The sequence below is a fragment of the Scylla paramamosain genome, chromosome 4 (assembly GCF_035594125.1).
Source record: "Scylla paramamosain isolate STU-SP2022 chromosome 4, ASM3559412v1, whole genome shotgun sequence".
NCBI lineage: Eukaryota > Metazoa > Arthropoda > Malacostraca > Decapoda > Portunidae > Scylla > Scylla paramamosain.
The window spans coordinates 3,741,972-3,767,583 of record NC_087154.1 but is presented as its reverse complement, the minus strand read 5'-3'; the positions used below and the strand labels follow the sequence as shown (position 1 = coordinate 3,767,583).

Here is a 25,612-nt window from a genome sequence, read left to right as displayed (position 1 = left end):
CACTCGTACTATATATATATATATATATATATATATATATATATATATATATATATATATATATATATATATATATATATATATATATATATATATATATATATATATATATATATATATATATATATATATATATATATTACAGAGAGAGAGAGAGAGAGAGAGAGAGAGAGAGAGAGAGAGAGATCAATAAAGATAAATAGATACACATTTTTGCAATCAAGCACGGCAGATAGAGGTGATCAGTGATCCAGACGTCCACAGCATCTCTTTTTTTTCTTTAATGTAGGAGGGACACTGTCCAAGGGCAACAAAAATCCAATAAAAAATTGCCCACTGAAATGCCAGTCCCATAAAAGGATCCAAGGCGGTAATCAAAAATTGAAGGATAAGTGTCTTGAAACCTCCCTCTTGAAGGAATTCAAGTCATAGGAAGGTGGAAATACAGAAGCAGGCAGGAAGTTCCAGAGTCTACCAGAGAAAGGGTTGAATGATTGAGAATGCTGGTTAACTCTTGTGCTAGAGAGGTGGACAGAATAGGGCTGAGAGGAAGAAGAAAGTCTTGTGGAGCGAGGCCGCGGGAGGAGGGGAGGCATGCAGTTATATTTGTATCTAATGTACAATTGCTCTGTTAGTCTGGCGACATTATCAGCGACATCTTGCCGTGGGTTGATTAAAATCTCACATTTTGATGTGTGATCGAAAAAAGTTGCTTGCTCACGTTGTCCTCGGCCCGGCACGGATGTCAAGGGATACTGCTGACCTTCCTGGCCAGCCTGCCGCGCCCCAGGCTGGTGTGAACTTTTATTTGCTCCTCCACAAGTGCTCCTGTACACTCGCACATCACTTGGGAGGGCTCTGCAAGACTTGAAAGCCAGGTGCCAAGATCATTAACTTCGACCTGCTACATGACGTTGTGCCGTGAAGACGCTGCGCTGGCTGAGTGGACGCACGTGTCCTAAATACAAGCACATGAATGGCCGTGATGAACTAGGCGCCATAAATAACCCTGGCATGCCTTCTTATAGGTACCGGTAAGGGCGATGGATATGCTTAGTACTGTTCCTGTTTTGCAGAACAGATGCACCTATTACTGCTATTCATATCCCAGCATAAATGACCTTCACTTTTCATGGGAAGCTGCAAGGGTCATGGTTACCGTTTCACCGGCTAGCTGCAGGTCTTTACCAAGACAGAGATCCATTTTTTGCACTCCGATAAAAACTGTAGAGACCGGTGATGAAAGACGCCTCCCAAACGCTCCTCTCTCCGATCCCAGTCCTCCCTCACCACGAGACTCGTGGACACCGCGCCTCAGACCCTCAGTGGTAGCGCAATTTGTCTTGACTTCTTTTGTGTGTGGTTTTCTTTACTTTGAGCACCATCTTGATTTGCGAAGGTGGGGAGTTACTGATGAAGATGACTTTATAATATATATATATATATATATATATATATATATATATATATATATATATATATATATATATATATATATATATATATATATATATATATATATATATATATATATATATATATATATATATATATATATATAATACTTTCTTTACGATGTGTGAAATGGCGAACGCTAAAGTTGTGTTGCTGAATGACTGAGTTTAGTTTCGTCTGGATTTCTTCATCATTTGTACTAACACAGAACGAGATTATAGTGTTTCGTGTCCATCGATCATTTTTGAAGTCATCCACTTTGTCCTCTTCTTTTGTACCCTTGTTTCAGTATAATTAAGTTACATGTTTCACAGTGTGTGTGTGTGTGTGTGTGTGTGCGCGCGCGAAGGAAGGTTGCGGCACCACAGGCCTCGGGAGAAGCGTGATCAGAGCAGGTGACGCAGACCACCGCACCACAAAGCCGTGACACGAGCGACACACAAACCCTCAGCGGCGGCGCGCGACGTGACGGTCCCCCTGCTGAAGTAATTCGGCCTTGACTCCACCAGCGACCCTGGTCACCTGCCTTTCACTCTTTCATTTATTTTTTTCTTTCATTCTCGTCATTAATGAAAAGAAAATGTGAAAGACTAGAGTTTCTTGAATTTCCTCAGATTAAATCAATACATGTTTGGTTAACTGATCTATTAAGACGTGGAGCAATAATGTCTCTCTTTTTGAATCAGTACGGGCAGAGCAGCCTCTCAAATACCGTTAGCACAGGTGTCATGAGCTTAGTTTGCGTCTAGTGGAGAATGTCCGATGCCTTCCCAAGAATGTGGCGCCCAGTCGAAAGTGTGTGTGCTGAGGAAGTGTTACATGAAGTCATCCCTGGTGAAAGGATACAAACTGGTAAGAATAGGGCAATGGGCGGTACCTTGGGGAAGGGTGTGGCTCGCCTCTGACTGGCCCGTGTCATGCGCGCCACGTTCAGGCCTCGGAGGACACTATACTCGTAGAGTGTTCTCTGTCCCATCCTGACCAATGTAAACTCATCAATTTGTAGTCGGTCCAGGCCTTTGATGTAGGAGTCTCTGCAGGCGCCGCAGGCTGATACCGGTACGAATGTCAACGTTACTAGAATAATTTTGTCACAGCATCTGCATCTGTGAGCGAGGCGCTGGGCCGGTGGTGGTGGCAGAGGGATCAGCGTGCGTAGGTGGTGGAGGCGAGATCCTACGAAGTACAGTACCTCTGTCGGTGATAGTATTTGTCTTTTGTCGCCCAGATATCAACGATTTTTCTTGTCTGGAGCACCAGGGAAGAGGGCTGCCAGGTCCTTCCAGAATTGCCACTACACTACTATAACAATCCTATTCTCTCCAAAAGAAGGACTTTAGTTCCTTGTGAAATACGTTTGCAAAGCTAAATTAATTACGAATTTGTCTAAAAGCTAAGGTAAACAAAAACCTGTGATAGAAATTATGGGTTTCCTGGAATTTATCATAATCATTGAATAACGTATCGACAGCGTATAAAATTATAATTACCGGAGACTTGTGTTAATGAACAGGATTTATTCATGAATGTTAAGGGTAGCTTTGTGCGCGTAAGAAACTGTTTGCAAGTCTTCCTATGTTACCGATTGTTCTGCATTTCACAATTATAGATATACAATGTTTAAAGGATCATGTAAAGTTGGTTAAAAGTCCTTGCTAAAAGTCTGTTTTTTGACAACTAAAGCTGGTACAATAATGACATGTGCGAGCATTGTTGGATTTCATAGACATTCTAGTGGAATTGAATGCAAAGTGCAGGTTTTTTCATGATCGAGTGACATTAACATGCTACTCATGCACGGTGAATAAGGTTAAGCGTCATCTTCAGCAGCGAAAAAAAAAAAAAAAAGCATACGTGGATTACACCTCCGCAGACATCTCCAGGATCTACAGAGTATTAGCTAAAAGGATCTTTTTTATCATCAATATAAAAATATTTCAATTACTGAATTATAAGGAATTGTCTGTCTGTATGATGTTCATATAGTAACAGTAACGCTCCTCGGTAGTGTCATGCTGACAGTACTCTTAGCGATGTGGTCAGTATAAACTGGGGATGAGGTAGGGGATGTGGTCATTATGAACTGGGGGATGGGGTGGGGGAACTCGTGGTCTACTGGCAGCAGGACAGAGTCAAGTCAGGCCTGTAGCCGCCTTTCATCCCATGAATGTTTCACAATAGAATGTTGTGATGCCATTGCATAAGTAACAGGTCCTTAATTATTCTTAAAAAATGAATAATACATTTATTTATAGAATAAATAAAAACATTAAAACAAATTGTACATAAGAGGCGTCGCTGTACAGGAAGGAGTCAAAAGGATTTAGGCGTAGGAGTAGCCCTCTTCGGAGGAGCGCTCAGCGTCCTCACGGGCGGCCTTAGCGATCTGGTCCAGCACAAACTGGGGGATGGGATGGGGGAAGGCGGGGGCCACGGGCAGAAGGGCAGAGTCGGGCTGGTAGCCGCCCTCGTCGGCGACGAACTTGACCTCAACGGGGGTGCCGTCAGGGGCGGTGTAGCTGTGGAGGCAAACAGAGTATTGTGAACAATCCAAGACTCACGCAGGTACTGTGTTCCAAAAGGCAATTAAGGTGTGCAGTGCTTGGCTGAATCAAACAAACAGTGCAGTCACTCACGAGTAGACCCCAGACATGACAACACTGCCCTCGGGGCCGTCAGGAGAGCCAGACTTGGAGAAGGAGATGCCGTTGCCAGTCTCCATGTCCATGCTGAACCTGCCGTCATCCTCGTGGACACGCTCGTCCTTCAGGATGGGAATGTGCTCCCTGCTCTCGAGGGAGTGGGAGTCATCGTACACAGGCTTGGCGAGGGCCACGGCGGCCAGGGCGGCGAGGATCACCTGAGAATAGAAAAAAAAACACCTGAATCAAATTTGATGATTGATAATTAGTTGATTAATTTTCAGTTGCCTTAGAAAGGTTAAGAAAATGTTTTTTTTTTTGGCAGAATATTTGTAGCTCAAATGCCTCCGTTTTTCAAGTAGCCCTTTACATAATACCTCCTTTTTCTTTTTTTTTTTTTTACTAAACCTGTTATTATACTCATAAGTAGCATTGGTAAATAGCATGCAGTGATTATGATGATTTAGGAAGTAGGGTGACTTTTGTTTTGCATTAGTTATGTATCGTAGCAGCAAATCAACACGAGATGTCTGCGCCACCACGGAAGCTGCCCCACTTTCCTCCCTACTTACGAACTTCATGTTGTGGAGTGTTGGGCGGCACTGATGCCAAGGCCTGTAACGGACTGGCTTATATAGCTGCAGCGTAACAGTGTCTCCATCCCGCTCTCACACCGACGAGGCGCCGCACGCAGGCATGACCTTGACTTTTATTAACCTTCTCTTGGGGTACACTCGTTGCCGCTCCCACTCATTCCCCGGGGAGTGTCAGCGGCTGGCCCGTGCGCTGATGATCCCGGGCTGCCGTGGAGGGACATTCCTACCAGCAGGAGAAGCAATAAAGAAAACGTAGAGGAAGCGGCTGAGTTACTGAGTTACATTTCAGAGTTTAATGCACTTCGGCATATGGTGTGTGTGTGTGTGTGTGTGTGTGTGTGTGTGATGTATGCCACAGGTGAGGTGCGTTCAGGTGTTGACGACACAATATAAGCTCCAACACTTTGACATTTGAATATTTTGTGTGAAATTCAAGGATCGGTAAAGTAGGTCGGTGCAGAAATGAATTCTTGCAATACCAGAGGCACACAGGGATACATTTGTGAGATTTGACTTAACTAGTGTGTGTGTGTGTGTGTGTGTGTGTGCGCGCGCTCTTGCATATCATTGTCTACACTCGCCTGTAATTAAACTCTCTCTCTCTCTCTCTCTCTCTCTCTCTCTCTCTCTCTCTCTCTCTCTCTCTCTCTCTCTCTCTCTCTCTCTCTCTTTTCTTGATTTATTTTTTAAGGCGCCTCTCCAGTCTGCCCCTAACTTCACTTTACTCAGCTTTCCTGGCAACATGATACTCTGCAGTTTTTACTCCCACAACCTCATTCATATGCCACAACCACTGCAACTCCCTGTCGAGACGGTGGAAGCTCCAATTTCCATCCATCAAATCAAATGACGTTCAGTCTGGAATCACTGAAAGGCTTTCATAAGAGTTGCCGGGAAATGTCAGAATTTTAGTAAAGGGTCTATAAAAAAAGGTTTGTCTACAAATAGCAAAGTCCATTCAAGAGCAGAAAGAGGCAAAACACGTGGTGTCATCCAAGCGACCTTGTGTTTTTTGCGTTTCCCTTCACTGGTGGCAGGGTGAAGCACTCCTATTACTAATACACACAGAAAAACATGAGTAAAAAGTCGCTTCAGGTTTTCTATACATTTGGACCAGAAAGGCTACCTTACTAGGGCACCTTCAGAGGGTCAGGGTTACAGCGCGCAAGCCAGCGCCACTCCCAGGAGCCTCACCGGCGCGCCGCTATAAAAGCTGGGTTCAAAATGATGGCGGCATCAGTACCTCCCAACACAGCAACCATGAAGTTTGTAAGTGTTCGCTGCACTGCCAGAACTTGCTGCCGCTGACAGTGTTGTCTGCTTGGTGAAAAAAAAAAAACATGACAAGTTGAATGTTTATCATGATGAGCTGAAATGCAGCACCTGTTTCGGGGCGCCAATGCAACACAAAATAGTGAGCTTAACCCTAACCTCCACCTTCTGCTTCAGGTGATCCTCGCCGCCCTGGCCGCCGTGGCCCTCGCCAAGCCTGTGTACGATGACTCCCACTCCCTCGAGAGCAGGGAGCACATTCCCATCCTGAAGGACGAGCGTGTCCACGAGGATGACGGCAGGTTCAGCATGGACATGGAGACTGGCAACGGCATCTCCTTCTCCAAGTCTGGCTCTCCTGACGGCCCCGAGGGCAGCGTTGTCATGTCTGGAGTCTACTCGTGAGTGGTTGCACGGTTGTTTGGCTCAGCCAAGCACTGAACACCTTAATTGCCTTTTGGAACACAGTACCTGCGTGAGTCACGTGTCTTGAGTTGTTCACAATACTCTCTTTGCCTCCACAGCTACACCGCCCCTGACGGCTCTCCCGTTGAGGTCAAGTTCGTCGCCGACGAGGGCGGCTACCAGCCCGATTCTGCCCTTCTGCCCGTGGCCCCCGCCTTCCCCCACCCCATTCCCCAGTTTGTGCTGGACCAGATCGCTAAGGCCGCCCGTGAGGACGCTGAGCGCTCCTCCGAAGAGGGCTACTCCTACGCCTAAATCACTTTTAATCCCCTTTCTATTCAACGGCTCTTCCTTTATTATGTATTTATCTATTTATTTCATAAATAAATCTGTCAGTCATTATTACACTTATCATTTACACCTGTTGTATGTGAAATGCCACCAATGTCTGCTGAATGAATAAGAGCTACAGACCTGTCATTTCTGTGATGAATCTCCAGTTAAACAGAAGGTGAAGGGTGCCATTACTTTACCCGCGACCCTTTCTTTGTTAAAATTCCATCACAGGATGCTTTTGGATGATTACCACCAGCACCGGCTCTAAAGGTGTTAATGAATTAATTAAATAGTAATTTTCGCTGATGACCTTCAGTGCTAGACATGAATAACTTAGTAACATTGATGACACAATATGGTTTGCTTCTAAACGCCTGACTCTCTTTTGAGTCTGGTTTATCTATATCCATTTTTATTATCGTTGTATTACTTTTGTATGAGTCTTGTCTCATCAGTGCTGCCTTGGGACCCATCTTAATAGAGATTACTGACATCATGTCGTTATACAGCAAGACGAACTGTTGATGTACTATTGTGATTTCTCATAAGTTGACTACTGCTTCTTTATCAAAGACGCGTCTTTCTTTGCTTCTCCGATGTCACTAGCATAAAAAGCATACATTCCACATACTTTTTATCTTAAAGCTCAAAACCAATGGTTCATCTCATATGCAAGGATAGAGTGATGGCTCATGGAACATACATCTAGTGAATTTCATGCCTTTTGTTTTAGTGCTCAGAATATTGCCACATCTTTTCGATAACTGTGACTTAAAAGAACTTGATACCGAGACTCTGTTTAATCATATTTGCAGTATCCTTCCTGCCCTTGATCCTAGAGAAGCCGAGGCTCCTGAGGCAGTCCTGACACTGTAATCAAGAATTGCACTCATCTGCTTACACTTTGTTTTTGTTTTGTTTCCTACCGATCCATTTCTTCTTTTATTTGTTTCATGCTGTTTTACTATTGCCTTGTCCTTATGGCTTAAGCCCATAACACCTTGAGCGGTCGCCTCAAGGCTTATTTCATCAGTTTTGTCCCTCGACCACTTTGCCACGCATTCATCGATCTAGCCGAGAAATGGCATCTTGTATTCCTGGAGAATATATAAAATTGTCACCCTGTAAAACTTTCCATTATATCATACTGATCTTTCGATGACCTTTTTTATTTATTTATTTATTTTTTTTTTCAACTGCGCTGGCGGTGTCATGCGACCACAGTGTTGCGGCGGTTTGGTTTTAATTCCATTAGCCAATAAAGTAATTCCAATTTGGCGAAGTTTTATGACGTGACACTCAGTTATTGCACCGTTATCGCATTTTTTTTTTATCCGAATCATTCATGTTCTTAATTAATCTTTCATGGCCTTCCAAATTGTATTATTGGCAGAAAAGTGTGTGTGTGTGTGTGTGTGTGTGTGTGTGTGTGTGTGTGTGTGTGTGCGCGCGCGTGTGTGTGCAAGTGTGTGTGTGTGTGTGTGTGTGTGTGTGTGTGTGTGTGTGTGTGTGTGTGTGTGTGACATAATTTAACTTGAATAACTCTCAATCTGGAGTAGGCCGAGCTATCAGTGGAGTAGCTGGCCAGACAAGCAACAATCTGTGTGTTAACAAGGATATTTACCCAACACCCGAGTCCTGCTGGCGCCGCACTGGACCCTCGCGCCAGCATGCCACCAACAAGGCCGAGTGTGCAGGCAGACTCTGCAGACATTCTGTATTAAATTGTAGGTAAATATTTACTACAGACTGTCTACGTCTTATCTGTGTGTATACGAACAGCAAAATTCATTCATGACCACAAACAGGTAAAGCAAAAGCTTTACTGACTGTGACTGACCGTTAACTGTTTCCCTTCACTGGCGGCAGGTTGAAGCATTACCAATGCACAGAGAAAAAGTTTGTCTATACAATTGGACCAGAAAGGTTACCTTACTAGAGCACCTTCAGAGGGTCAGGGTTACAGAGCGCAAGCCAGCGCCACTCCCAGGAGCCTCACCGGCGCGCCGCTATAAAAGCTGGGTTCAAAATGATGGCGGCATCAGTGCCTCCCAACAGAGCAACCATGAAGTTTGTAAGTGTTCGCTGCACTGCCACAACTTACTGCCGCTGACAGTGTTGTCTGCATGGTGAAAAAATCATGATAGGTCGAATATTTATCATGATGAATTGAAATGGAGTACCTGTTACGGGCGCCAATGCAACACAAAATAGTGAGCTTAACCTAACCTCCACCTTCTGCTTCAGGTGATCCTCGCCGCCCTGGCCGCCGTGGCCCTCGCCAAGCCTGTGTACGATGACTCCCACTCCCTCGAGAGCAGGGAGCACATTCCCATCCTGAAGGACGAGCGTGTCCACGAGGATGACGGCAGGTTCAGCATGGACATGGAGACTGGCAACGGCATCTCCTTCTCCAAGTCTGGCTCTCCTGACGGCCCCGAGGGCAGCGTTGTCATGTCTGGAGTCTACTCGTGAGTGGTTGCACGGTTTGTTTGACTAAGCCAAGCGCTGCACACCTTAATTGGCTTTTGGAACACAGTACCTACGTGAGTCACGTGTCTTGAGTTGTTCACAATACTCTGTTTGCCTCCACAGCTACACCGCCCCTGACGGCACCCCCGTTGAGGTCAAGTTCGTCGCCGACGAGGGCGGCTACCAGCCCGACTCTGCCCTTCTGCCTGTGGCCCCCGCCTTCCCCCATCCCATCCCCCAGTTTGTGCTGGACCAGATCGCTAAGGCCGCCCGTGAGGACGCTGAGCGTTCCTCCGAAGAGGGCTACTCCTACGCCTAAATCCCTCTGACCCCTTCCTGTAAAGCGACGCCTCCTTTGTACAATCTTTTTAATGTATTTATTTATTGTATAAATAAATTTATCATCCAGTATTATGAGTAATTTACAGCCTATTACATAGCCAATGGCATCACAGCATTCTGCATCATTAAGTGTTGGACACCTTTTGTGACTGTAGTGAAGCACAAAGACGATGAAGGGTTCCTGCCGTATTGCGCTGTTTCTTGCTGTGACAGTTTCTTATTGGGCGTCTCCATAATTGCAAAACATGTATGCAGCTTGTGCGCAAAATCTGGAGTCCATCACTACTGAGAGCAGTGCTTCATTTGTTTCTCCCAGCACTTTCAATGGTTAGCGTTTATCCAAAACTAATAAATTGTTGCATTTGTGATGGTTTTGTCCAGTGTGAGCCGATGCAAAAGTTTTACTAGTTTTCACAATGATTAAGATTCTCATACTTCTATTGATCAAGAACAAAGAGAATATGGATAGCAGGCACATGGTAAGTTAGAGCAGTCGGCGTTGACACGGTTTTCAACATACTGCAGACAAAAACAACAGAACATTTATGAAGTGAATTTTTTTTTTGTTTTTTGCTACGAGCTGTCTATTCTTGCTACAATAAGAGGATATTGAAATAAATTAAGGTTTTTTTAGTTTAAAAGTGGAATGTTTGCCTCCATATCAAAGACTGATTTCCGTTATAGAAGGAGTGTGGAAGACGGATCTCGGACAGAGAAGTAGTCATCTAATAAGGAACCATACTAATACAACATCAGTTTCCCTGCCATGGACAGAGACTGTCAGAAGAAGGTCCACTTCGATGACTTCAAAACCAGCACTGCAGCGATATGACATGATACAGAAATGCCATCATGCTCAGACTAAACAAACAGAAAAGAAAACTTTGCACGGTAAACACTGGAGTTGTGATCCGAAGTTAAGTGTTTCCTGGATCCTCAAAGTGGTCAGACTACCCTCCTGTGTTCAATAATGTTACCAGTATCAAGTAATGGATGACAACGTTAATGGCTGGCTTAAGATGTTCATGTAATGAGCCAAAGATGAAATTTCAGTATGAGAAATTTGGTTCAAAATATGCTATAATTTAGTACTTGAATAATCAGGAAATTTGATATAATCTGTTAATGAATTAAGAGGAATGTAACTTAACACAAAACCATTATAATGAATGATAGATCATCAAATCCGATTAAATAAAGTGTAGATAATTTTAAAAATGAAAGAGTTAAGCATGAAGACGCAATCATCACATGCAGTAACCAAATCTTGAATGAAACTAGAGACAGTGTAGGAGTAACAAATGAAGCGATGGTGCTATTAGAATTAAACACCTCTGTATACGCTGCACCTCTTTTCCAGTGGTGATGAAGCAAGATAAGTATCTGTCGTCAAAGGGAGCACAGAGAAGGTCACTGGTTAATGCTGTGGAGTCACTTTACCATCCTCCTGGTGCTTCATTACCTCCGTGGAATGATTCGTAGCAGACCGTGGTGGTATTGCTCATACCACAGGTGTAAATAATAAGTGTAATAATGACTGACAGATTTATTTACAAAATAAATAGATAAATACATAATAAAGAAAGAGTGGTTGAATAGAAAGGGGATGAAAGCGATTTAGGCGTAGGAGTAGCCCTCTTCGGAGGAACGCTCAGCGTCCTCACGGGCGGCCTTAGCGATCTGGTCCAGCACAAACTGGGGGATGGGGTGGGGGAAGGCGGGGGCCACAGGCAGAAGGGCAGAGTCGGGCTGGTAGCCGCCCTCGTCGGCGACGAACTTGACCTCAACGGGGGTGCCGTCAGGGGCGGTGTAGCTGTGGAGGCAAACAAAGTATTGTGAACAACTCAAGACACGTGACTCACGCAGGTACTGTGTTCCACAAGGCAATTAAGGTGTGCAGTGCTTGGCTGAGCCAAACAAACAGTGCAGCCACTCACGAGTAGACTCCGGACATGACAACGGTGCCCTCGGGGCCGTCAGGAGAGCCAGACTTGGAGAAGGAGATGCCGTTGCCAGTCTCCATGTCCATGCTGAACCTGCCGTCATCCTCGTGGACACGCTCGTCCTTCAGGATGGGAATGTGCTCCCTGCTCTCTAGGGAGTGGGAGTCATCGTACACAGGCTTGGCGAGGGCCACGGCGGCCAGGGCGGCGAGGATCACCTGAAGCAGAAGGTGGAGGTTAGGGTTAAGCTTACTATATTGTGCTGCATTGCCGTCCCTAAACAGGTGCTCCATTTCAACTCATCATGATGAATATTCAACTCATGTTTTTCACCAAGCAGACAACACTGTCAGCGGCAGCAAGTTGTGGCAGTGCAGCGAACACTTACAAACTTCATGGTTGCTGTGTTCGGAGGTACTGATGCCGCCATCATTTTGAACCCAGCTTTTATAGCGGCGCGCCGGTGAGGCTCCTGGGAGTGGCGCTGGCTTGCGCTCTGTAACCCTGACCCTCTGAAGGTGCTCTAGTAAGGTAGCCTTTCTGTTCCAATTGTATAGACAAACTTTTCCCCTGTGCATTGGTAATGCTTCAACCTGCCGCCAGTGAAGGGAAACACGTGATATACAAGGTCGTTTGAACAACACCACGTGCTCTGTCCCTGTTTTTCCTATTCAGTAAGCAAGAATTTTATATCCAGTGTTATATTTTTATATAAATTATTATACAGCCTGCCATCATGGTTTGTCTGTATATACCTAAAAATTAATGTTATCTAAATAACAAAGGAACATTGTTTTAATTAGTAGAATAAAACAGTTGTGTGTTACAATAAGTAGGATAAAACAACTGTGTTGAATTTATCTAAAGTTACCGAAAATATTCAGTCTTCTTATTTTATCTTATTTTCATTTATTTATTTTATTTATTTATTTATTTTATTTTTTTTCAGCGAGAATATGTTGGAAGCTTTGAGGGCGGCAAGAACACATGCAAATGTCACTCAGAAATTCTGTCTTGGTTAAGGAGAGCGTGGAACGACGACTTGAGCCGCCAAACATAGAAGGAGACAACCAGTTATGTCTCCAAATATAAGAATTGTAGATAGGCGTGCTGGTGCTATAGCTGAAAAGTATTCTCTGAAGTCTTCTCTCAATAAATTCACCTCTCCTTATTACAGTACTAATATACACTCTGATACCTACACAATGGTGTCACTACATTCTGCAGCAATAAAACTTAAACATCGTTCATAACTGTTGAGAAACACTTCCCGGAGACAATGGAGTACCTCGAGGGTGGAAAAGGGACGTCACAGCATTACCAATGACTCTTCCTGTGCTCCCCTTGACGACAGATACTTATCTTGCCTCATCACCAACGGAAAAGATGTGCAGCGTATACACAGTGTCTAACACCTATGACACCAGGTCTTCATGTGTTTACTTCTACACTGTCTTTAGTTTCAATCCAAACTTGGTTACTGAGTCTGTGATGATTGCGTATCGCGTCTTCGAGCTTACCTATTTTATCTTTAGAATTTTCTACAATACTTTGTTCAAAGTTAGATCATTTTTTCACAATAATATTACTGTGTTATGTGTTACTTGCCTCTGAGTTCATAATGGCAATAACGGAAAATTCCCTGAAAACTCAGACTCTAAAATAGAGCATATATTAAAACAACTTTCTCATACTCAAAGTTTATCCTTGGAAAAGCATTGATCACTAACAAAAGAAACTGTGGTCTTGCTTTCACGAATCTCATAAGCATGCCACTAGCCACTTTGCATTACTATACACTGGTAACATTATAACACACTGAACGATAACCTAATCACTTTCAGGATTCCATGAAAAAATAAATTTCGATGTGCGACTCTTGTATCTATTTTGGTAATTTTTCCTTTTTGTTTATCTATTTATTTTTTTTTTCTGACGAAAATTACATTTCTGCATCATGTCATATCGCTGCGGACCTGCCTTTGGAGCCATTAAAACGGAGTTGCATCTGACGTTGTCTCTACAAGATATGAAACATACCACTGTATTATTATGGTTCCTCATGGAGTGCCTACTTCTGTATTGAAAGTACGTCTTCCTTTTCTTCATATAACGGAAATATTGTCTCTACTGTGGAGGCAAACTTTTTTTTTTTTCTGGCTGGAAACCCTTTGTTCATTTCAAGGATATGTAGATCATGGCAGGCACAGTAGCCATCCATTTCATGGAAATCGTCTTTCTATTCACAGAATGTTCAGAATCGTGCCAGATTCGCCACCTATAACTTAGCAACTGTGTCTATTATCCATGATCTATCTGATAATATTTTCCATACCCTCTTTGTTCCCTATCAGGAGCAGAATGAGAGTCCCTCAGGACTCCCTATGATTGTCGTGAATAAATATAAAATCTTGTTCATCGGCTCACATTTTCCTTTGACAAAAATAACTCGTGTGACAAGTAGCCAGTTCTGGATGGAAGGACACTAAACATTAAAACTGCTGGGAGGAACAGATGATCCAGTGTTCTCAGTAGTGCTGGACACGAGATCTTGTGTGCAGGCTGCATATATGATTTGTGTTTGTGGTTGTGGCGAGGTGCGATAAGGACTTATCACAAGAAACAAAGGAAAATACTGCATGGGCTCTTTATCGCCTGAGTGTTTCATTTCAGCCAGAAACGGTGTAAAGCATTTACTGAAGCAGAATATTACGATGGCATTGGCTATGTAATAGGCTGTAAATTATTCTCAAAATTATGAATAATAAATTTATTTATAGAATAAATAAATACATAAAAATATATTGTACGTAGAAGGCGTCGCTGTACAGGAAGGGGTCAGAATGACTTAGGCGTAGGAGTAGCCCTCTTCGGAGGAACGTTCGGCGTCCTCACGGGCGGCCTTAGCGATCTGGTCCAGCACAAACTGGGGGATGGGATGGGGGAAGGCGGGGGCCACGGGCAGAAGGGCAGAGTCGGGCTGATAGCCGCCCTCGTCGGCGACGAACTTGACCTCAACGGGGGTGCCGTCAGGGGCGGTGTAGCTGTGGAGGCAAACAAAGTATTGTGAACAACTCAAGACACGTGACTCACGCAGGTACTGTGTTCCACAAGGTAATTAAGGTGTGCAGTGCTTGGCTGAGCCAAACAAACAGTGCAGTCACTCACGAGTAGACTCCAGACATGACAACGCTGCCCTCGGGGCCGTCAGGAGAGCCAGACTTGGAGAAGGAGATGCCGTTGCCAGTCTCCATGTCCATGCTGAACCTGCCGTCATCCTCGTGGACACGCTCGTCCTTCAGGATGGGAATGTGCTCCCTGCTCTCGAGGGAGTGGGAGTCATCGTACACAGGCTTGGCGAGGGCCACGGCGGCCAGGGCGGCGAGGATCACCTGAAGCAGAAGGTGGAGATTAGGGTTAAGCTTACTATATTGTGCTGCATTGCCGTCCCGAAACAGTTGCTCCATTTCAACTCATCATGATGAATATTCAACTCGTGTTTTTCACCAAGCAGACAACACTCTCAGCGGCAGGAAGTTGTGGCAGTGCAGCGAACACTTACAAACTTCATGGTTGCTGTATTGCGAGGTACTGATGCCGCCATCATTTTGAACCCAGCTTTTATAGCGGCGCGCCGGTGAGGCTCCTGGGAGTGGTGCTGGCTTGCGCTCTGTAACCCTGACCCTCTGAAGGTGCTCTAGTACGTCAGCATTTCTTGCCAATTGTAAACAGAACCTGAAGCTACTTTTTTTGCTCTTCTTGTTCTTTATGCATTGGTAATAGGAGTACTTCACCTTGCCACCAGTGAAGGGAAACACAAGGTCACTTTGATGACACCACGTGTTTTGCTTCTGTCTGCTCGTGTAGGGACTTTGCTGGTCAGAGACAAGACTTATAGAAATTCACCTACAATTTAATACAGAATTCCTGCAGTCTGCCTGCACACTTGGCCTTGTTGGTGACATGTTGGCGCGAGGGTCCAGGACGTGCGGCGCCAGCGGGACTCGGGTGTTGGGTAAATATCCTTGTTAACACATAGATTGCTGCTTGTCTGGCCGAGCTACTCCACTGATAGCTCGGCCTACTCCAGATTGAGGGTTATTCAACTTGAATGATGTCACGCACGCACGCACACACACACACACACACACACACACACACACACACACACACACACACACACACACACACACACACACACACACACACACACACACACACACACACATGCAACACACACACATACACACACACACACACACACACACACACACACACACACACACACACACACACACACACACACACACACACACACACACACACACTATCTGCTGAGAATGGTAAAACTAAATTACCTGTAAATTGTGAGAGATATCAGGGAATACTGGAATAATAAGAGAGGCTTAATGTGGAAAATTACTGATCATTGTCATGTCACAATTTCAGATTTCAAATTTTGTGGAAGGGTAAAATTAATTTGGCATGTTTTCCAAGTAACAATAAGAGGAAATCTTTCGACATTAATTTCAAGACCGCATCCGCAATTAAAAATAGCGATGGATTTTTCATGGGACACAGATAGTGAAATGAGCTCGCAAGGCGATCATCCAAGCCCTCGGAAAACAGCTGCAGGATGTTACAGTTTCAAAATGTAAACAATGAGCATGATTAAATTTGCTTTCTAGTCTTGGTGGTGGAAGTATAAATTTCTTGAATATCATGGAATGGCTAAAAATCACACATGCGGGCCAAATTATCTACTTTCTAATACAACTTTGGGCAAGTGGAACACCAAAGGTCAAGATCATAGGCCTTCAGAAGGGGCAGCAATAAACACGTGCATCCGCGGCGGCACGTGATGAGACTGACCGCCACTACCGACGCCGCCACCGCTTTAGTCAAGGTAACTTTCGTATAGTTAAAGTGAATAGTTAAAGTAAATTTGCGAACACAAAATTATATAAAGCAAGATTGGTAAGGATATGAAACGCAGGCACCGTCTGTCAAGTGAGCGCTCCCTGGCAGACATGGCATGTGGGTCCTAACCTCAACGTTACCTTTCCTAATTTCTGAGCCTTGATCCTGTTTCTGCACCATACACGAACATTATAATGAGAAAGAAACTATAGGATTCCTTTCTTTTGGTGTCTAATATATATATATATATATATATATATATATATATATATATATATATATATATATATATATATATATATATATATATATATATATATATATATATATATATATATATATATATATATATATATATATATATATATATATATATATATATATATATATATATATATATATATATATATATAATGGTTTTTTTTTTTTTCATGTCTTACATTACATAGCGCCTGCAGGTTTATTCCTGGTCGGTCTGTCAGCTAATCTTATTTTGTTCCTCCCTTAAATTCTGCCATTATATGCCATTCATTTCTCTGATCTTAATATGAATAGATTCTTTTTCTTATGGATATCTTTGTTAGTTGCTCTTCAAAACGTGTCTTGCATACCTTGAGTATCTATATGCTTCATTTCCTCCTTTCATTTAGAACAAATTCTACGACTTCCTTTCTGTGCTTTTGGTTGAACCAACAGGGGGCATCCCTTTTGCAATTATTCTATTTGGAGGCTTAGATGGTTGCTCCATTCTGTGTTTGGTGGCTCAGATAGTCGCCTTCCCAGTCAGTGGTGACACAGGCAGAACTTTGAACGACATACATATGCAGATGTTCATGCCGCCATTACAGCTCCCAATTCACTCCCCTCCAATGTAGGTTGATATAAAGGGTTTCGTCATTCTTCAGCAACTGCAGACGTGATACATAGTTTTATTCTACTTGTTGGAACAATGTTCTTTATAATTCAAATAGGATTTTCTTTTAGGCATGTACAGACAGACCAGGCTGTAAAATAATTTAAAGAGAATTACGATACTGGAGGTAAAATTCTTGCCCACTAAACAAGATTGTCCACAGCAGAGCAGAAAGTGTCAGACCACGTGGTGTCCTCCAAGTGACCTTGCATCTCTTGTGTTTCCCTTCGCTGGCGGCATAGAGGAAAAGTTTGTCTATACAATTGGACCAGAAAGGATACCTTACTAGAGCATCTTCAGAGGGTCAGGGTTACAGCGCGCAAGCCAGCGCCACTCCCAGGAGCCTCACCGGCTCGCCGCTATAAAAGCTGGGTTCAAAATGATGACGGCATCAGTACCTCCCAACACAGCAACCATGAAGTTTGTAAGTGTTCGCTGCACTGCCACAACTTCCTGCCGCTGACAGTGTTGTCTGCTTGGTGAAAAAACATGACAAGTTGAATGTTTATCAAGATGAGCAAAAATGGAGCACCTGTTTCAGGGCGCCAATGCAACACAAAATAATGAGCTTAACCCTAACTTCCACCTTCTGCTTCAGGTGATCCTCGCTGTCTTGGCCGCCGTGTCCCTCGCCAACCCTGTGTACGATGACTCCCACTCCCTCGAGAGCAGGGAGCACATTCCCATCCTGAAGGACGAGCGTGTCCACGAGGATGACGGCAGGTTCAGCATGGACATGGAGACTGGCAACGGCATCTCCTTCTCCAAGTCTGGCTCTCCTGACGGCCCCGAGGGCACTGTTGTCATGTCTGGAGTCTACTCGTGAGTGACTGCACTGTTTGTTGGCTCACCCAAGCACTGCACACCTTAATTGTCTTGTGGAACAAGGTAACTGCGTGAGTCACGTGTCTTGAGTTGTTCACAATACTCTGTTTGCCTCCACAGCTACACCGCCCCTGACGGCACCCCCGTTGAAGTCAAGTTCGTCGCCGACGAGGGCGGCTACCAGCCCGACTCTGCCCTTCTGCCCGTGGCTCCCGCCTTCCCCCACCCCATCCCCCAGTTTGTGCTGGACCAGATCGCTAAGGCCGCCCGTGAGGACGCTGAGCGCTCCTCCGAAGAGGGCTACTCCTACGCCTAAATTCAATTCTCTCCCTATGTAAAGAGACCCTTCATTTGTACAATGTATTTATTTATCTATTTTCTGAATAAAAGTTGATGCAACTTCTCTGCAAGTTTCTTTTTTCATTGTTATTTATTTTGTTAGAGTCTAGTTAATACTCAAAATCTTGTGTGTGTGTGTGTGTGTGTATGTGTGTGTGTGTGTGTGTGTGTGTCTTTGTGTTGGGTTCGTTTTATCTCCACCTTTGCTACCTTGCTACGAGCCATAGAATACTGCTGTAGTGTACAATCCTCTGCACGTCTGTAGCTATCGCGTTGTCCTCGAATACTCATTGCGGCAACCGTCAAGGCGTGCTTCACTCCATAATAAGATTTACTTGACATACAGGTTATTTCTTTTTTGTATGCTTCCGCTCGAAGTCTTTCTGAACTGTCGGTGGTGGAGGAAAGTGCTACCGACAGGCTCGGTCGTTTAGTATTTAATTAAGGAAGTCCTCGGGTGGAATTTACACGCATTTTTTTTTCCTTTCTTTCGCAAGATTCCTGCTAGGATGTTATTACAATGAAATAACTATCAAGCCTGACCAAAACCCGTTACAGCCTTGGTGATCACTTTTAAACTAAGTGGTAACTGTCCGGTGAGCGTGTCGTGCCAGGGTTCAGTCCCGCCGCGACCTCTCATGACCAGTTTATCCCATCTTCATTTCATGATGTCAGTGTTTCTCTGATGCACAAATAGACGCAAAGTATGGCTTCCTGGAGCGTGACTTTTCTTGTTTTGAATTATAAGAGGAAAATTTATTTTAAATCAGTAAAAAAGAAAAAAATTTTGATTATTGTTTGTTCCTGTTTTTTCGTTTTCTTTTCCAGACTCTAAGTTCTTGTAGTTCAGCTGTTGCTCTACTGCTACTGCACATGACTATAACATGCCACTGCCATATGACTACAAAGTGTACTATTGAACAACTGTATATGAAAGCCATTATCAGAAATTTATTGTAGGTACAGTTATGGTCAGTATGTGAGTAACGTGCCACACTTTCTTCTACTTTTTATCCTTTTATCTCAGGCTGAAGTTTTGAGACCCACTGAAAATCTATCAGTGCTAATTGTACAAAAATTTTAATTAATCTGCTCAATATTTAGTTTCCATGAAAATTTCCATGAAAGAAATCCCCCAAAATTGTGACTTAATATTTCTTTTATGAAGTTATGCAGGTGTTAGGGAGGAGGGAAATCCATAACAAGTAGAGGACTAGGTTTCACAAGAAGACTGTCGATAATTCAGATTACCATTCTTTTCACCAATACCAACTACCACGTTAGAGAGAGAGAGAGAGAGAGAGAGAGAGAGAGAGAGAGAGAGAGAGAGAGAGAGAGGAAACGCAAAACAAAAGGACAGTGATAACATAAAAAAAAAAAAAATGCAAGAACCCATTAGTCTTGCCCGTGGAAATTATGGATGTAGAGAAAGACATGCTTGCAATGGGTGCGACTGAGGACGAAGCAGAAGCCCCAGCACGTTGGAGAAGGTTGATCCGTTGCGGCGACCTCTGACTGAGCAGCTGAAAAAAGTGAGAGCAGCTGGTGATTTACCTGTGACCCCCGAATGTACTTACCATATTAACTTATTCAGTAGTCGGTTAACGGCACCACCGCCACCACGAACCGAAAATGTCTACTTCGGGATGCAGCTAACAGGTTCTACTTTTTTTTTTTTTTGTGAATCCTCCCACAAGTCATTATATTATTCCTCTTCTTTTCGTGTCGTCTTTTTTTTTTTTCTTGTCTTTCATTTTTAGTATCCGGATACATTTCGTTGCACAGTACTTATCACCCTCATTACTTTCATGGAGATTTTTTTTTATTATTATTTTCCGGATCAAACTGTATTCTGGCTCTACAATCCTGTCAAGTTTGTCTCCTTTTTTTTCGTATTTTCTTTTTTCTTTTTAGTGATATATTTCAGCGCGCGACACTCAGCACCTCATTAGGAAGCGTATACTGGTTTTAGTGGGTTTTTATGCGTCTAGGTCTCATTATATGGTTATTTTATTTCTCCTCTTTTCTTGTGTGTGCATTTTTAGTATCCGGGTAAATGTGCAACACTTATCACTTTAAACATTGGGTGAATTTGCAAACATTGGGTGAAATTGAGCACAATCCTAAATAACACTCAAATATGGGAGGAAGTAAAGTCACACTACCTCTCACGTCAAGAGGCTGTGGGGAACTGAGAATACGTGGAAGGGCAGCTACGTATCCTTCCTTATCACTTGTAAACAGGAGGGAGATAAGACGCTGTGGTAAATTTCGCCAAATATTTGCATTTAAGGGTTACGCTTCCTTCTCGCTAGAACACAAGGAAAGAACAAACACCAGTGGACGTGAAGTGTTGACCTTAAGAAAATGTTGTTCGCTTTCTTTCTGTCTTTATAAGAGGAGGAACAGGAATTTGCATGGTACTAGTAGTAGTAGTAGTAGTAGTAGTAGTAGTAGTAGTAGTAAAAGTATCTACATATCTACGAAAGAGGAGGAGGAGGAGGAGGTGTTGCTGTTACTATTATTGTTGTTTTTGTTGGTAGTGGTGGTGATAGTTTCGAAGTTGTTGTTGTTGTTGTTGTTGTTGTTGATCATCATCATCATCATTATAATGACGATGCTGTTATTGTTGTTGTTGTTGTTGTTGGAAAGAGAGAGAGAGAGAGAGAGAGAGAGAGAGAGAGAGAGAGAGAGAGAGAGAGAGAGAGAGAGAGAGAGAGAGAGAGAGAGAGAGAGAGAGTAAAAAAGTAAAATGAAAAAATGCCAGGTTCTTTTTCTATTCCTTTCTCTGTTGCTCAAGAGGAATGCTCTACCAGCTATCAAGGCTGAATCGTGGCCCTCTCTCTCTCTCTCTCTCTCTCTCTCTCTCTCTCTCTCTCTCTCTCTCTCTCTCTCTCTCTCTCTCTCTTTCCATTACCACCTAAAAATTTTCATATATCAAAAACTTGATTGTAATAAGTCTGGAAAGTAAAGAAGCGTCTTAAGTAGGATCATATAGGAGCATATAGTGACAGTAGTAGTAGTAGTAGTAGTAGTAGTAGTAATAGAAGTGGTGGTGGTAATATTACTAGCAGCAGTTGTATTTTTAGTGGTTGTATTGGTGGTGGTGGTGGTGGTGGTATTGGTAGTAGTAGTAATAGTGAGAGAGAGAGAGAGAGAGAGAGAGAGAGAGAGAGAGAGAGAGAGAGAGAGAGAGAGAGAGAGAGAGAGAGAGAGAGTTATATAAATATAGGAGTCTTTTTCTATGATATGTATGCAATGCACACAATAAACATCACAATAAGCATCACGCAAAGGAGCATCACAGCCACATGAATTCATGGGGTCACTCACCTGCACACCTTGATCCCTTATTCAGCAAAGACACGGCCTCATAATATAGTGTCTCTTCAGCCTAAACACTCATTGCTCCAAGTGATGTCTTCATCAACAAGCTGATTTTCTCAGTAGCGTGCAGATGAGCTTGTGTTGTGTGAACTGCCGAATCCTTTGTATTCTACTGCACATTACGACGAGATAGGAATGTACTTGCAAAAATTTGAACCTGATGCCGAGTATTTGTGTTTCCTGCCTTTTTTCTGTTTCTCTTCCGCAAAGTGCTCATGAAGAGTTCCTTTGGTTGGTAAGAGGAATTTCTATTCAGGTGTTGATTAAGAGGTGATGTGAATAAGGTAAAGGTAAAGTTACGGGCACGCACTAATGCTGCCACCGCGGGTCGCGTCGGCGCTCATCTTCTTATGTGGTGGACGAGGTCCCTGGGATCAGAGCCTCTGTGTTTACATTTTTACACTGTTTACCCTTCCCGTGTTTTTCCACCTCGAAGGAAAAGGTGAACAGCTGGGTGAGCTGTGCGCCGACTGTCCTAACCCGGACTCCAACCGTGGCCCGCAGATTCATAGCCAGGCTCGCTAGCCATAGCACCACGGAGGCACTATGATGTAACTATTTTACAAGCATTTATATCATAAGAGATCTCCCGGCAACAAAGTGTGAGCAAATGTAATAAATTATCTGTAATTACGAGTAAGAGTACATCAGTTGTTATTGTTTTAACAAAAAAAAAAAAAACATTGCACAATATTTTTTTTTGCCTTAGAAGTTTCAGCCTATCTTCCCGCCACGCCAGACAGCTTGGGTCATCTCTTGCAGCCACTTATGGTGAGTATTTTTCAATAAATCACAGGCTCGATAGTCTCGGCAAGCCTGGCACTGGAGGGCGGGTGGTGTTCGAGTTTCAGCGAGGAAAAGAGTTGCCATTCAATGGTTTACATGTACACAGGCTATCAAGAGGCAATCTAAACATTGTAACATCTTAGGCACTTTATTCATAAATCGAATAAATAAATAAATACATCGAAAAACTTAGGAGTCGCTGTACATGCATCTCGTGAAGCTTAGGCATAGCTGTAAGATTCCTCATCGGAGTCGAGCTCACCGCGGGCCCTAGCGGCGTCCTCCTCGGCGGCCTTAGCGATCTGGTCCAGCACGAACTGGGGGATGGGGTGGGGGAAGGCGGGAGCCACGGGCAGAAGGGCAGATTCGGGCTGGTAGCCGTTCTCGTCGGCGACGAACTTGACCTCAACGGGGGTGCCATCAGGGGCGGTGTAGCTGTGGGGGAAAGAGTGTTAGCTGTGAGTCAAAAATACTTGCAGCGCCACCCGCACCTCGTCCACACGTTTCAAGATGTTGGTCACTGTTCTTCAGAGAACTTGATTGAACTGTGAAGTGACTCACGAGAAGACTCCAGACTTGACCACGGAGCCATCGGGGCCGTCGGGGGAGCCAGACTGGGAGAGGAAGATGCCGTTGCCAGTCTCCACGTCCAGGTTGTACCTGCCGTCATCCTCGTGCACGCGGTCGTCCCTCAGGATGGGGATGTGCTCCTTGCTCTCCTCTGAGTCAGCATACTCAGGCCTGGGGGCGGCGAGGGCCACGGCGGCGAGGGCGGCGATGATCACCTGGGAATGGAGGCAGGTGTATTTCACACACACACACACACACACACACACACACACACACACATGTACTAAGGGTATTAATTTGCTTCGTTGCAAAAATTATTGTTTTAGAGGTTCGTTACCTAAAGTTTAGTCAATCAAAATGATTAATCCTTCCTCAATGATTGCAGCAACCTGACCTGTTAGACATTAAACAATAATCTAAATTATAATGGTATGAGTGGAAAGTATCTGCTTCAGTATGCGAAGTATGTTAGTGTGTGTGTTTGAACAAGTGTGTACGTGAACCTGTGTGTGAGGAAGTCGTGTTGGCGCATTAGGGAAGGAAAGGCGAGGGTGTATAAAGACGCCGCTCCAACACTTACAAACTTCATGGTGAGAGTTCTTGGCGGGAACTGGTGCCGAGCCTTCGCAGGGGTTGGCTTATATAGGGCGGCGTGGAAGGGTCTCCTTTCCGAACCTCTGAGTGGACAGGCGTCGGTTTGACCGTGACCTTCCACGAGGACTGGCCCCGCCTCGCCTCGCCTCGCCTCGCCGAGTACGCTGGAGGTTTTCGGCCACTTACGTCATCATTGGTCCTTAACATTTCACATCCCTCAGCTGTGGCCCATGTTCCTCTCTCTCTTTCTCCTCTTCTAACTTCTCTCTTTCTTTCTTGCGTCTTATCTTCCTTTTCTCTCCTTCTCTCTTCTTTCTCTTCTTTAACTTCACTTTCTCTTCCTTCCTTTCTCTCCTTCCCTTTCTCTTTTCTCACTTCGGTATTTTCCCTCTCTCTTCTCGTCATCCTCTCATTTTCTCTTTGATCTATTCCTCCTCTCCTTCCCTATATCTTCCCTCCATCCTTTCGGTTCCTACTATACAGGGCAAAGACCAGAAGAAATAGTAATTATGGATGTTTCCTCTCGTCACTCTGGAGACGAACTAAAAAAAAATACTGTCTCTCATTCCTCTGATCGTAGTGTAAGGTTAGGTTAAGAAGAAAACACGGGATGAATTGACACTTTGCCCTGCTTTGAACTATTCTCTTAAGGATATTAATATTTTTTGCTATTTACTCTAATAATAATCATAGTTGGATGGACTGCAGAGAAGACTTGCGAAAGGGAGGTTTCACTGGAGAAGAGGTGGGGGTTGTAGTTTTGTGGGGAAGATTAACAAGAACCAGGGACCATTGTAAAACTGCAGGAAAATATGAAGGAGAAGTGTACCTTTCTTCTTACGAGACCTGCAGAACTTGGCAAGCAACAGATGAGCAGCAGGTGCCCCAACGCTTTCTTGTCTGTCCCTAAGAACTCCCTTGGCCATGTTGAACCGAGAGATGTAAGCAAAGCAATTCAAAACATTGTGTTTGGCAACAGTATACCAAGCAAACGTATAAAACCAATATGTAGTGACGAAACTGCCTCGTCACACTATTACAAATTATCAAACAGTATTATAACTACGTTCGACTTTGAAAATTGAACTAAATTGGCGCTGGAAATTACAATTAGTTAATATTCAGTCAAATCCGCAAGGCTTAATAGTATAGAAGCTGACTTTTTTCAAACAACGTAACACCTCAAATTCTGGAGAGAACACAAACATGGCATCATCATAAAGAAGAGCATAAGTTCAACAGCGTAAAGGAATAAACTAAAGAACCATAAGACACCAAGAGGCCCTGCCTGGCTGGCTGAAGCTCACTGACAGGTCACTGGTAACTTGAACCTAAGTCTTGGTGACAGGGAATGGAGGAAAGACGGAGAGAGAGAGAGAGAGAGAGAGAGAGAGAGAGAGAGAGAGAGAGAGAGAGAGAGAGAGAGAGAGAGAGAGAGAGTTATGTACTTATGCATAATGCTCGCCTGGCTACATCTGTTCATGTTAATCAAATAAGGTTCTTGATGTCATAGTTTACTGAGTATTTATTAGATGTATGCAATGAAACACTCACTCTCTCTCTCTCTCTCTCTCTCTCTCTCTCTCTCTCTCTCTCTCTCTCTCTCTCTCTCTCTCTCTCTCTCTCTCTCTCTCTCTCTCTCTCTCTCTCTCTCTCTCTCTCTCTCTCTCTCTCTCTCTCTCTCTCTCTCTCTCTCTCTCTCTCTCTCTCTCTCTCTCTCTCTCTATATATATATATATATATATATATATATATATATATATATATATATATATATATATATATATATATATATATCTCGCTCGCTCGCTCTTA

At 43.7% G+C, this 25,612-nt stretch overlaps 7 protein-coding genes across 7 annotated transcripts; 3 read left to right on the top strand and 4 right to left on the bottom strand.

The window, feature by feature from the left end:
* Positions 1-3,686: 3,686 nt before the first annotated feature.
* LOC135098560 (cuticle protein AM1159-like) lies at positions 3,687-4,740 on the bottom strand. Its single transcript, XM_064000937.1, has 3 exons — positions 4,670-4,740; positions 4,092-4,315; positions 3,687-3,974 (listed from the first exon to the last, which is right to left on the bottom strand). The coding sequence occupies exons 1-3, from the start codon at positions 4,676-4,678 to the stop codon at positions 3,779-3,781; spliced, it is 429 nt and encodes a 142-aa protein (XP_063857007.1). The 5' UTR covers positions 4,679-4,740; the 3' UTR covers positions 3,687-3,778.
* Positions 4,741-5,808: 1,068 nt separating this feature from the next.
* LOC135098629 (cuticle protein AM1159-like) lies at positions 5,809-6,772 on the top strand. Its single transcript, XM_064000985.1, has 3 exons — positions 5,809-5,962; positions 6,143-6,366; positions 6,490-6,772. The coding sequence occupies exons 1-3, from the start codon at positions 5,918-5,920 to the stop codon at positions 6,683-6,685; spliced, it is 465 nt and encodes a 154-aa protein (XP_063857055.1). The 5' UTR covers positions 5,809-5,917; the 3' UTR covers positions 6,686-6,772.
* Positions 6,773-8,639: 1,867 nt separating this feature from the next.
* LOC135098623 (cuticle protein AM1159-like) lies at positions 8,640-9,587 on the top strand. Its single transcript, XM_064000970.1, has 3 exons — positions 8,640-8,780; positions 8,954-9,177; positions 9,302-9,587. Exons 1-3 carry the CDS (start codon positions 8,736-8,738, stop codon positions 9,495-9,497), a joined length of 465 nt encoding a protein of 154 aa, XP_063857040.1. The 5' UTR covers positions 8,640-8,735; the 3' UTR covers positions 9,498-9,587.
* A 1,464-nt stretch (positions 9,588-11,051) lies between these two features.
* Positions 11,052-12,042, bottom strand: LOC135098544 (cuticle protein AM1159-like). The gene is made up of 3 exons (XM_064000936.1): positions 11,852-12,042; positions 11,458-11,681; positions 11,052-11,333 (listed from the first exon to the last, which is right to left on the bottom strand). The coding sequence occupies exons 1-3, from the start codon at positions 11,894-11,896 to the stop codon at positions 11,138-11,140; spliced, it is 465 nt and encodes a 154-aa protein (XP_063857006.1). The 5' UTR covers positions 11,897-12,042; the 3' UTR covers positions 11,052-11,137.
* A 2,179-nt stretch (positions 12,043-14,221) lies between these two features.
* Positions 14,222-15,173, bottom strand: LOC135098528 (cuticle protein AM1159-like). Its single transcript, XM_064000935.1, has 3 exons — positions 15,026-15,173; positions 14,632-14,855; positions 14,222-14,507 (listed from the first exon to the last, which is right to left on the bottom strand). The coding sequence occupies exons 1-3, from the start codon at positions 15,068-15,070 to the stop codon at positions 14,312-14,314; spliced, it is 465 nt and encodes a 154-aa protein (XP_063857005.1). The 5' UTR covers positions 15,071-15,173; the 3' UTR covers positions 14,222-14,311.
* Positions 15,174-17,384: 2,211 nt separating this feature from the next.
* LOC135097241 (cuticle protein AM1159-like) lies at positions 17,385-18,524 on the top strand. Its single transcript, XM_063999030.1, has 3 exons — positions 17,385-17,720; positions 17,895-18,118; positions 18,242-18,524. Exons 1-3 carry the CDS (start codon positions 17,676-17,678, stop codon positions 18,435-18,437), a joined length of 465 nt encoding a protein of 154 aa, XP_063855100.1. The 5' UTR covers positions 17,385-17,675; the 3' UTR covers positions 18,438-18,524.
* A 4,245-nt stretch (positions 18,525-22,769) lies between these two features.
* LOC135097233 (cuticle protein AMP1A-like) lies at positions 22,770-23,936 on the bottom strand. Its single transcript, XM_063999022.1, has 3 exons — positions 23,784-23,936; positions 23,195-23,418; positions 22,770-23,068 (listed from the first exon to the last, which is right to left on the bottom strand). The coding sequence occupies exons 1-3, from the start codon at positions 23,790-23,792 to the stop codon at positions 22,855-22,857; spliced, it is 447 nt and encodes a 148-aa protein (XP_063855092.1). The 5' UTR covers positions 23,793-23,936; the 3' UTR covers positions 22,770-22,854.
* Positions 23,937-25,612: the final 1,676 nt, after the last annotated feature.

What these genes read in the sequence shown, in the direction of transcription:
- LOC135098560 (XM_064000937.1), bottom strand. An exon ending in GTCATGTCTGGGGTCTACTC is followed by an intron (nt 3,975 to 4,091) that starts GTGAGTGACTGC and finishes TTGCCTCCACAG; the next exon opens with CTACACCGCCCCTGACGGCA.
- LOC135098629 (XM_064000985.1), top strand. Translation starts at nt 5,918, where the DNA reads ATGATGGCGGCATCAGTACCTCCCAACACAGCAACCATGAAGTTT. An exon ending in ACACAGCAACCATGAAGTTT is followed by an intron (nt 5,963 to 6,142) that starts GTAAGTGTTCGC and finishes CTTCTGCTTCAG; the next exon opens with GTGATCCTCGCCGCCCTGGC. An exon ending in GTCATGTCTGGAGTCTACTC is followed by an intron (nt 6,367 to 6,489) that starts GTGAGTGGTTGC and finishes TTGCCTCCACAG; the next exon opens with CTACACCGCCCCTGACGGCT.
- LOC135098623 (XM_064000970.1), top strand. Translation starts at nt 8,736, where the DNA reads ATGATGGCGGCATCAGTGCCTCCCAACAGAGCAACCATGAAGTTT. An exon ending in ACAGAGCAACCATGAAGTTT is followed by an intron (nt 8,781 to 8,953) that starts GTAAGTGTTCGC and finishes CTTCTGCTTCAG; the next exon opens with GTGATCCTCGCCGCCCTGGC. An exon ending in GTCATGTCTGGAGTCTACTC is followed by an intron (nt 9,178 to 9,301) that starts GTGAGTGGTTGC and finishes TTGCCTCCACAG; the next exon opens with CTACACCGCCCCTGACGGCA.
- LOC135098544 (XM_064000936.1), bottom strand. Translation starts at nt 11,896, where the DNA reads ATGATGGCGGCATCAGTACCTCCGAACACAGCAACCATGAAGTTT. An exon ending in ACACAGCAACCATGAAGTTT is followed by an intron (nt 11,682 to 11,851) that starts GTAAGTGTTCGC and finishes CTTCTGCTTCAG; the next exon opens with GTGATCCTCGCCGCCCTGGC. An exon ending in GTCATGTCCGGAGTCTACTC is followed by an intron (nt 11,334 to 11,457) that starts GTGAGTGGCTGC and finishes TTGCCTCCACAG; the next exon opens with CTACACCGCCCCTGACGGCA.
- LOC135098528 (XM_064000935.1), bottom strand. Translation starts at nt 15,070, where the DNA reads ATGATGGCGGCATCAGTACCTCGCAATACAGCAACCATGAAGTTT. An exon ending in ATACAGCAACCATGAAGTTT is followed by an intron (nt 14,856 to 15,025) that starts GTAAGTGTTCGC and finishes CTTCTGCTTCAG; the next exon opens with GTGATCCTCGCCGCCCTGGC. An exon ending in GTCATGTCTGGAGTCTACTC is followed by an intron (nt 14,508 to 14,631) that starts GTGAGTGACTGC and finishes TTGCCTCCACAG; the next exon opens with CTACACCGCCCCTGACGGCA.
- LOC135097241 (XM_063999030.1), top strand. Translation starts at nt 17,676, where the DNA reads ATGATGACGGCATCAGTACCTCCCAACACAGCAACCATGAAGTTT. An exon ending in ACACAGCAACCATGAAGTTT is followed by an intron (nt 17,721 to 17,894) that starts GTAAGTGTTCGC and finishes CTTCTGCTTCAG; the next exon opens with GTGATCCTCGCTGTCTTGGC. An exon ending in GTCATGTCTGGAGTCTACTC is followed by an intron (nt 18,119 to 18,241) that starts GTGAGTGACTGC and finishes TTGCCTCCACAG; the next exon opens with CTACACCGCCCCTGACGGCA.
- LOC135097233 (XM_063999022.1), bottom strand. An exon ending in GTCAAGTCTGGAGTCTTCTC is followed by an intron (nt 23,069 to 23,194) that starts GTGAGTCACTTC and finishes TTTCCCCCACAG; the next exon opens with CTACACCGCCCCTGATGGCA.